The sequence below is a fragment of the Triticum aestivum genome, chromosome 2B, assembly GCF_018294505.1.
Source record: "Triticum aestivum cultivar Chinese Spring chromosome 2B, IWGSC CS RefSeq v2.1, whole genome shotgun sequence".
NCBI classification, from domain to species: Eukaryota; Viridiplantae; Streptophyta; class Magnoliopsida; order Poales; family Poaceae; genus Triticum; species Triticum aestivum.
Genome location: NC_057798.1, coordinates 85,014,673 through 85,025,039, shown reverse-complemented (window position 1 = coordinate 85,025,039; position 10,367 = coordinate 85,014,673). Strand labels below are relative to the sequence as shown.

Sequence of the window (10,367 nt, the reverse complement as noted above, 5' to 3'; positions counted from 1 at the left end):
ATTGGGAGGGGGTCCGGCCCCCCCTTTCCTTCTTCCCTCCCCTCTCTTCCTTCCCTCTTCTACTCCTAATAGGAAAGGGGGGCCAAACCTACTTGGAGTAGGTTTGCCCCCCCTAGGGCGCGCCTCCCCTCTTGGTCGGCCCCCTCCTCCTCTCCTCCTTTATATACGGGGGTAGGGGCACCCCATAGACACACAAGTTGATCATCGTGATCGTTCCTTAGCCGTGTGCGGTGCCCCCCTCCACGATATTACACCTCGGTCATATTGTAGCGGTGCTTAGGCGAAGCCCTGCGACAGTTGAACATCAAGATCGTCACCACGCCGTCGTGCTGACGGAACTCCTCCCCGTACCTCTGCTGGATCGGAGTTCGGGGTGCGTCATCGAGCTGTACGTGTGTCAAGAACTCGGAGGTGCCGGAGTAACGATGCTTGGATCGGTTGGATCGGGAAGACGTACGACTACTTCCTCTACGTTGCGTCAACGCTTCCGCTTCGGTCTACGAGGGTACGTAGACAACACTCTCCCCTCTCGTTGCTATACATCACCATGATCTTGCGTGTGCGTAGGAAATTTTTTGAAATTACTACGTTACCCAACACCCTTGTGGGAAGATCCTTCATGGATTCAATGCATCCTTCCTTCTAGCATTGAGATGAACTAGTTCCCCTTTTGTATCCCCCTTTGTTGGATTTGGACATTTGTATCCTCTTTGTGTATGTGGATCTAGCACATGTGTGATTGGATCAAGTCTATCTGAGAGTTCTTCTTGTGTTCTTTGATTTTCTCTCTTTCCCCCTCCAAGTGTGAAAATATCAACCTCATATGGTTCCACCCTACATCATCTTGGATCAGAGCCACGTTGATTCACAACTTGGAGTTCTTCCCCTCCATTTTCTAGCCCCAAATTTGTGTGTTTTTTCCCAATTTCAAAAATCCCCACAAAAATAGCACTACTAATTTTTTTTGTGATTTGTTGGTGTGATGATGTTCTGTTGGATTTGATCACTCGATTTGCTGTGTTACTAGTGGATCTAGCTTCCCTCAAATTGTCCCCAATTTCCATCCACGAAATTCCTCGAATTTTGCCCCAAAATTTTCTTTTCCCCACCTAGTTCATCGAGTTCGTCCACGGATTTGGCGCCCCGGACATCCGGCACCCCAGCTCATATGCGGCCAACTCGGTTGGCCACCCAGCCGACTTTTATGCTGGAGAACTGCTCTTCCTGCTCGTCGGATACCATCGAAAGGGTGGAGAAAATGGTGGAAGAAGGAGATTGGGGGCGACGGAGTGGTGCGATTCTTGCCCAACATCTGGCCTCGTTTAAATAGAGGGCGAATGGTATGAGCTTGCCCGTTGTTGCATGAACGGACGTATGCCGGAGTAGGTTCCTCGGCTTCCACCCGAGTTTAATGGAGGCGTTTGAAAGCGGCGAGGAGGCGTGCTCAGTCGGGCATGCAGCGGCGGTGCCCTCGGCCGGCGCACCGCCTCAATGGCGGAGGCAGTGTGAGGTCACATCCGCCCTGAGCCGTCTTCAATATGGAGCGGTCCGCTCTACAGCGGCATGAACGCGGGCAGCGCCGCCAGGCGGGAACGCATGCAGGCGAGGAAAGAGGGGTTTGGGTGGGCCGGGGTGGTCAGAAGCGGGCGTAGGAGCGGTTTGGACTCCCGCAAACCCCCCCACGTTTGTCTCTGGTTTGCGGAAGAAAATACGTCCGAGTCGTGTCGCGGACCGATCACAACCGTATTGGATGGCTTCCGCGGTTCGGACATCACAGTCTGGACGGATGCGGGAGATTTGAGGGTCTGCGTTTGAGATGCCCTTAAGTGTTTGCATAGATAATGTGTTCTAGAAGAGAAAGCCATTAGCAATGTGTGGGAGAAGATTGTTCATGCCGCTATTTTTGGTCAAACTGAACTCGGTCTACAAGACATGTCTAGGGAGGTTTTTAGAGCTTCCGCAAGAAAAATGCTAAACTTACGCGCATTTTACTTGCTTTTACGGGGCCTTGCTTCCGCAATCATGTCACCCGGATGTTTGGTCGCGAACACGCCCTTGCGCGCGCGGAAGTCGCGATCACGTGCAAGTCCGGAATCAAGAGCGTCGTGGGATCGATACGCGAGAGCACGGGAAGGCCACGTACCACATGCATCGTGTAGAGCCGTACGTAGCGTGCATCCCGTACTTCACGTACCCAAAGCAGCCAGGGCGCCACAAACAACCAACGAAGTACCATGTTCACTAGGCAGCTCGTGAACCGTGACCCGCCGGAGTGGTGCCGCGTCAGTCCACTCCACTCCACTCCACGTAAGATCCCCTCGTGTTCTCTCCTCGCCCGTGATCGAGCATTCGAGCTCCTTAAATCCCCCTCCCCTGCCTTTTCGCCTGCCCCGCACACCAAACCTCGCCACGCCGCTCCAGCTCCCCGATCATCGTCCAGTCACCACCGCGCCGGCATTGTTAGCTACTGGCCGTGCGTGGCATCGGCGCGCGCCCGATGCCGCCCATGCTCCTGGGCCGCACATCCACTCCGGCTCCGGCTCCTGCTCTGCATCGCCACCGTGGCCGCAGTGGCGTCGGGCGTGGACGGGCACACGCGTGGCGTGCGGCCCAGGAGGGTGGCGGGCCGGCCGTTCACGGAGAACGCGACGCGGGCGGAGGAACTGGAGCGGATGTTCATGCGGTGGGTGCGGTGCGTGGGCGGCCTCAAGCACAGCACGTTCCAACACGCGCCGCTCGCGCGCGCCTTCCCGTCCTACTCGCTCGTCGTCGACAAGGACCCTGCGGCCGGCGGCTTCACGTCCGTCCAGGCCGCCGTCGACTCGCTCCCGACCATCAACCTCGTCCCCGTCGTCATCAAGGTCAACGCCGGCACCTACACGTACGTGCATTGCTCCTGTCCTCCTGGTTTCTGCCACTGTAAAACTCTGTTTACTTTGCTCCATTGGAGGCGAGCTCCGAAGATGCGTGCCTGCATCCAGCCAGCCATGATCGGAGGTTCACGGGAAGGAGGAAGCAGGCGTTTCCTGGAATCGTGGGCGTCAGGGAAAGGCCCACCGAGATCAGAAGCCCACTCGTAACTGGCTGTAGCGTAGCGATACTCACGTTATCACATTATCCCTGAATGCTTCAAACAAAATTATACTATTGAAAACTTCGAACTACTGTGGCATTTTGGCTAAGATTTTCGCCGTGTCTTACAATTCTGGCTTTCCAAACCTTGGTCGCAGGGAGAAGATGACAATATCGTCCATGCGCGCGTTCATCACCCTGGAGGGCGCTGGCGCCGACAAGACGATTGTGTAGTGGGACGACACGGCGGACACGCCCGCCGGGCCGATGGGGCGCCCGCTCGGCACGTACGGCTCGGCGTCGTTCGCCGTGACATCCCCAGGAACATCACCTTCAAGGTACCGCCGCTGCTATACCTGCTACTCGCTACCACATGTCTAGCCCTATGCATGTTGATTGGGTGTTCTAAATTCGCGCTCACGCTACATCTACGTACGTAAAACCTTCCTTAACTACTTTTCTTCTCCCCCTTGATTTTCAAGGGGGTGAGCCCTTCCATCCTGATCGAACCAATAATCCCTTGTTTCCACATTCTTTTTACGTAGAAACCATAAGTAAGTTTGTGCGAATATTGATCCACATCCCTTCATCACACATGAAACACAGCATAGACCAATATTACTAGTACTACATCCATCCATCCATTCATTCCAGCCACACTTAAAACACAGCATATAAGTACGGTAGAGTACTAGACATGCATGGAGCTCATACATGGTTTTGGACTTATTGGGCGGCGGAGATCCGCTGCATACGTACGTACTACTAGTAAGTAGGCAAGTACCGGTGTTCCTTTCAGCCGTCGATGCAGTTCCAGATGAGGTTGGCAAGGTCAACGAGGAGCTTGAACCAACCGTTCATTTTGCGGGCGTATTCCTCGAGTCGAACCTTTTGGCCCTCTCTTCGTCTCCACGCCTCCTGGCCTTGCACGCCACCACCCGAAGTGACCCGTAGACGAGGCCGTAGGCGGCGACGCAGGAGGAGATTGCAATGACGGCAATCGCCCACTTGGGCAACGGGGTCTTCTTATGGTTGGACTGGGGCGGCGTGGCAGACTGCACCGGGGAGAGGCTTCGCAGGAGACGGCGCGCCTCCTCCATCTTGATTTGCGATCAGCTGCTGAACCTTCACTCTCTCTTCTCTCTTGGCGCGCGCCTGCGTGAGCAGAGTGAGGCGATCGACTGAGTGGTGGTGTGTGCTCTCCTCCATCACAAGGCAGCGGGTTTTAACATACCGTCTCTGTACGGAGTACGGGGCCACCTTAGATACAGCAATTGCTAACCCTGAAAATGAAGGCCGCTGCGCAGCCGATGTGTGCTCTCCATCACATTAGAGCATCTCCAACACCCGCGCTATAGCGCGGCGCGCAAAAAACCTGTTAGCGCGCGCGCCGCGCCTGGTTTGGCGCGGCGCGCTGCGCCCGCTCCAGCAGCCGCGCTAAAATGCAGCGCGCAAAAATGCAGCGCGCACAAAATATTTTTTTAAATTTTCGAACGCATAGATAAAATAAAAACTAGATAGATTGCATAAATAAAAAACGATACAAAGGTATTTTACATCGGTGCAACTAGATAGATAGTTCGAAAGCATAGATAAACTACGGCGCAACTAGATAGAAACTACTCTACGTCGCTACCATCGCTATCATCCTCGGCGGTGTCGTCCGAGGTGTCTAGCCAGATGTCCAGCCACCGATCATCGTCCGGCGTGAAGAACGACTGCCCACCTGCTACAACGATGTCGGACTGCGCATTCGCCAACGCCTTTCGCTGACGCCTTTCCAACCGCTTCTCGCGGCGCCTTTGCGTGTCCTCCGCGCGGCGCCTTGCCCAGTAGGCCTGCTCGTAGGCGATGTCCTCCGGGTGGCGCTGGCGCCACTCCGCCATGACCCGCTCGTCCTCCTGAGCGACGAGGAGGCGGCGTTGCCGCTCGGCGTGCTCCGCACGGTCTTCCGTTGTGTGCAGACGAGGCAGAGGGGCGAGGTCGAGAGCTTGCTGGAGCGTGTACACATCTTGAAAGTTCATCTGGCCGCGCGGCCGGCCTAGGCGCCACGCCGCTGCGTCGTACGCGCGGGCGGCCTGGCGCGCCGTCTCGTACGTGCCGAGGCCGAGCCGGAGTCCGCCGGAGCGTATCTCCGCGGTGTAGACGCCGGTGGGGCGCAGGCGGACGCCGCGGTAGCCGGACGCTCCTCGGCGGCGCGGCGGCATGGCGGCGCGGCGGTGGCGGGGTGCTGGAGCGGCGGAGGCGCATCGGTGGCGGGGCGCTGCGGCGGAGGCGCGTCGGTGGCGGGGCGCTGGAGCGGCGCGTGGCAGGAAGAGGAGAAGAGGAGAAGAGGAGGTGCGAGAGAGGCGCGTGGCGCGCGCCGCATTTTATAGGCGCGCCGGAAGCGGTGCGCAAAATATGACGCGCGAGCTGGCGTTTTTTCGCGCGCGCGCAAGCGGTTCCCGCGCGCGTGATTTTCCCGCCGCTGCTGGAGCGCAGCAAAACGCCCCGCGCGCGCTAAAGGCTGCGTTTACCGCGCGCGCGCGTCGTTTCGCGCGGCTGTTGGAGATACTCTTAATGAGCCTCGTCTAATAGCGCCTGATCAAACGAATTGGTGCACCACCTCCCTTTTTCCAGAAATGGGCAATCAAAATCTATAACGGATCTCGTTTAAAAGCCCTGGTCTTTATGTTTCCTATTGCTAATGGCGGTGGAAAACAGGCATGGACAGGAGCTCGTCTGTACGTAGTTTGTCACTGTCCAAACCGACCTATCCTCGATGCAGAGTAGAGTGCAACCTGACCTCCTTGTTTCCTAGTGCTAATGGTGGAAAACGGGCTGATGCAGGCAACCGTCTTATTTCGTGAAACAATTCAATTCACCTCACATGAGTGTGTACGCGTCTTGACTAGTGCTTGACTCCTCGGCGTGATTAACACCGCGTATTATGTTTTATTAGCCAACAAAGAGGTACCGGGCGAATCTTTCCCCTTATAGCTATGAGTTGATAATCTACCCGTGAAGACAAGGACGTGACCTCTTTGGCGCAAAATTTTAGCTTTCTCGTTAATAAATAATCCCGGGCGATCATAACCCGTGAACTGGGTTCCCAGCACGCAGTATCGTGCAGGGCCAACCCGGAATTGCATTATAATTTTTTTTGCTTCAGTGTTAGCTATAACCATTACCCTGTTTCTGTCTAGATAAACAAACATGCTTGGAAACTCTGAATCATCTGCATTTATTTGCTGCTTATCCAAAAGAGGGAGATACTATACATAGCATCATGAGTTAGATTTAGTAACGAGACATTTGCTTCAAAGAGATTAATGCAATTCACTACCACTGAAACACTTTTAAATAGCTCACTAACAGAAACACTTTAGTAACGAGACATTCAAAGAGATTTCTTTGCTTCCAATATTTCTCCCAGCCACTACCGCACGCCCTGGCCTAGCAGGGGGGAGCTCCTTGCAAACAAAAAAAGACAAAAAGGAAAAAAAAAAAAGGGGGACCAAGCCAAATCCTGAAGAAGGCAACAATTTTTTTCTGCAACTCTTTGTTGCTGATCAGGCAATACTGTGGATCAACATCGGCAAGAAATTTCGAGAAACTGGGCAGTTTTCTCCCGGCAAAAACACCAAGGTAGTACTCTCCAACTACTATTATCCCTACTAATCCTTAGGCAAAAACAAAACAGAAGGCATGATTCCTGTTTAGTTCTTGAGCTACTGGGACTACCCCTCTGTACCTCTCGTGTGATACTACTGGTCCCCACCTGTACTTGCCTCCCCTTCCCCATGTTGAATCTGTATGCTAGAGAAAGATCCTGAAGGACATCTTGTATATTATCTTGCCTATTGTCTTCCACCTGACCTCTGGAACAAAAGGAGAGGAAAAACTGGTTGTAATAAAACTGTGTATAGTTCTTCAGTATGGCTATAAGATAGAGAAAAAGCTTGCCTACATCTCTGATTAAAAAAGGGGAGATGAAATAACAAGAGACTAGTTGCTAGTACAAAACAAAAACCAGAAAGAAGTCTGAGCTAGTAAATTCAACCAACAATAATGCCTGCATCCTGTAAATTTCTGCCTGCCATTTTTCTGCCAACTAGTAGTAAACATGATATGTCAACCTGACTAGTAGTAAAAGAGCAAAAGAAGAGATGTTTTCGTTGTTTCATTTATATTATGTCGCTTACACAGAATTTTCTTTCTATCTTCTAAAATGTTCAGATGGCTGAGCTGGATCTCAATGAATTCCCTGATGACTTCGATGATTGTGATGGAGGCCCGCTGTACTGTACACAAGTCCCAGATGGAAAAATGCCTATTTCTATCGAGGGGGTAGGCGAGTCGCCAGATTTGCGTTCTGCTCCTGTCCAAGATGTCCTCAGTGTGGAGTTCCGTGTTGCAGCTGCTGCTGCTATTAGTGCGTCTGATGCAACGGCAACTGAAACTGTCGCGCCCGCCCCTGCCGTGTTCAGCAGGGCTTTAACTCTGCCAAGCCATGGTGGGCAAGTTCATACAGGTGGCGCTGGCTTGTTTGGTTTTGTTGTGAACGAGGTGCGATCTAGCCCACAGGAACCTTATGTTGGCATGGAGTTTGACACGCTTGCAGGTGCTAAGACGCGCTACAATGCCTACGCTCTGAAAATTGGGTTCTCAATGAAAGCCAGCACGTCAAGGAGGTCTGCCTGCACTAATGTGCTTGAGAAACAGACCTTTTGTTGCAACAAGTCTGGGAAGCCTAAAATCAAAATGATGATGTCTACACCCCTATGCTTAAAAAACTAAGTTCAGATTCTGAGGACTGGCGATGGGCAAGATGTTGGCAGTAAGCGCATGCAGGTTGTAGCTCTTATAAATCTCCAGGGAGCCTTCTTAAGAAGAGGAGAAGAGAGTTTATCAAACAGACCAACTGTCCAGCAGAAATGACAGTCAAGCTAAATAATAATAAGTAGGTGGTCACAGGTGTTGTTGCTGACCACAATCATGGACTGACTGACAAGCCGTCTCTCCCTAAGTACCTATGTAATAGGCGAGTTTGGTTGGACGCGGTCTTCGGCGACTTTTTGGGGGTGACTTCGTAGTGGTTTAGGCAAATTTGGTTGACCAGTGGGCAACCTAGCATGCCGGAATAGACGAGTTTGGTTGAACATGTGCTTCGACAACTTTTTAGGGGTGGCTTCGTAGAGTTTTAGGCAACTTGGTCGATGGGTGGGCGACCTAGCATACCGGAATAGGCGAGTTTGGTTGGACGTGGGGTCTGTCGATTTGTGGGGGTGCTTCGTTGAGTTTTAGGCGAGTTGGTCGATAGGTGGGCGACCTAGCATATCGAAATACGCAACTTTGGTTGGACGTGGGGTTCGTCAAATTTTTGGGGGTGGCTTCATACAGTTTTAGGCGACTTGGTCGATGGGTAGGCGACCTAGCATACTGGAATAGGCGAGTTTGGTTGGACACGTGGTTCATCGACTTTTTGGGGTGGCTTCATAGAGTTTTAGGCCACTTGGTCGATGGGCGGGCGACCTAGCATAATGGAATAGGCGAGCTTGGTTGGACGCGGGGTTCGTCGACTTTTTGGGTTAACTTCATAGAGTTTTAGGTGACTTGGTCGATGGGTGGACGTGGGGTCCGTCGAATTTTTGGGGATAGCTTTCTAGACTTTTAGGTGACTTGGTCGATGGGTGGGTGACATAGCATACCGGAATAGGCGAGTTTGGTTGGACGCGGGGTCCGTCAATTTTTGGGGTGGCTTCGTAGAGGTTTAGGCGACTTGGTTGATTGGTGGGTATCCTAGCATTACCGGAATATGGCGAGTTTGGTTGAATGCGTGCTCCGTCGACTTTTTGGGGGTGGCTTCGTAGAGGTTTAGGCGACTTGGTCGATGGGTGGGCAACCTAGCATACCGGAATAGGCAAGTGTGGTTGGACGGGGTCCGTCGTTTTTGGGGTGGCTTCGTAGAGGTTTAGGCGGCTTGGTCGATGGTTGGGCGACCTAGCATGTCGAAATAGGCGAGTTTGGTTGGACACAGGGTCCGTCGACTTTTTGGGGTGGCTTCGTAGAGGTTTAGGCGAAATCTTGGCTTCATCTAGTGTGTGGTGAGAGAAAGAGGGTCAAAAAGGACGAGATGATAATATGTACTACAACTTGTCATTAAGTAAAAATGCTTGAAAAAGTAAGGAAAAAGTAGCTCACACTCAGCTTGCCTTATCCCCCCTCTTTTTTGTCTGCTCTTGCAACTTGCCCTATACGCTTGTTGTCCCATGCTTCTGCCCAGACTGGACAATCTGGTACTTGAATGTCGACCACCAAAGAATCTACATACGACACATTTTTTGCAGCGCATTTGTGAGTGGTTAGCCTCTCTGTTGTTGTACTATAAAAGGGAAAAAAATAAACCGAAAAAAAGGTACCTACCACCATATGGTGCACGCAACAATTTACGGCCTTCTTCTTCCTCTTCACTTTCTCCAGTTCGGCGACTATTGGATAGCATCCAGGGCTGACGTGAAGGCTCATTGCAGGGCACATGAAAGAACTAACTACCACAATTAGCCAGGCGTGCATGAAATCGTCACTGCTCTTCCTTTCATGTCTTTCAATCATCTTGCAGAAAGTTACTATCTTGGTTGCGCTTCCATTCTTGAACCCGTACCTGCTGTTTATGAATGATATCGCTTCCGCATCCCACCCGTAAAACACTTCATCTCCTGAGTTGCGTAGACCCAAAGTGTGGTGGACACTTTAGGCTGGTACGGGGATCTCGCCCCTTCCTAGGACAACTATAGACTCACTGTCTGGGTGGTACCTTTGTAGCACCCACCTGCTGAGATCTGCTGGCATTGTCTTGCCTCAATCTTTAGCATACCTCCTAAGAAGTAACTTTCAATTAGATCCCTTTGTGGCTGCTCCAGGCTCTTGTTTAGCTTAACCAGCCTTGCGTGCGATGCTCTATTCCTTCCTCCCTGAATTGCTTCCTCCTTGTGCACCTACGACCTTGTAATCCCCTATCATTGTCCCCAGCTGCGGTGTCTGTTCTTACTGCTCCCTATTAAGATAAGAAGACAGAAAACACACACATGAGAACACACAAAAAAGTAGGAGGGGGGGGGGGGGGGGGGGGGGGTAGGCGACCTACCACACCGGATGTGCAAGAGCTCCACACCGGATAGGTTCGCTTAACCACAAAAGAAAAGAAATGTGTGATCTGTACCTCGCCATCGTGATGATTTGGGAAGTCATCACCATCTTAAAAACTGCCGGGACAGGGATGCCGGAAAAAGATGTCCTTGCCTAGTTTCACTATT

General features: G+C 52.2%; 1 protein-coding gene across 1 annotated transcript; it reads left to right on the top strand.

Moving 5' to 3' along the window:
* The first annotated feature begins 2,234 nt into the window (after positions 1-2,234).
* Positions 2,235-8,151, top strand: LOC123038994 (probable pectinesterase 53). Its single transcript, XM_044462339.1, has 3 exons — positions 2,235-2,881; positions 3,231-3,410; positions 7,291-8,151. Exons 1-2 carry the CDS (start codon positions 2,235-2,237, stop codon positions 3,304-3,306), a joined length of 723 nt encoding a protein of 240 aa, XP_044318274.1. The 3' UTR covers positions 3,307-3,410; positions 7,291-8,151.
* Positions 8,152-10,367: the final 2,216 nt, after the last annotated feature.

Excerpts from the sequence above, each read along its gene's own strand:
- LOC123038994 (XM_044462339.1), top strand. The coding sequence starts at position 2,235 with ATGTTCACTAGGCAGCTCGTGAACCGTGACCCGCCGGAGTGGTGCCGC. Across the intron at positions 2,882-3,230 it reads GTCAACGCCGGCACCTACAC|GGAGAAGATGACAATATCGT; the intron begins GTACGTGCATTG and ends CCTTGGTCGCAG.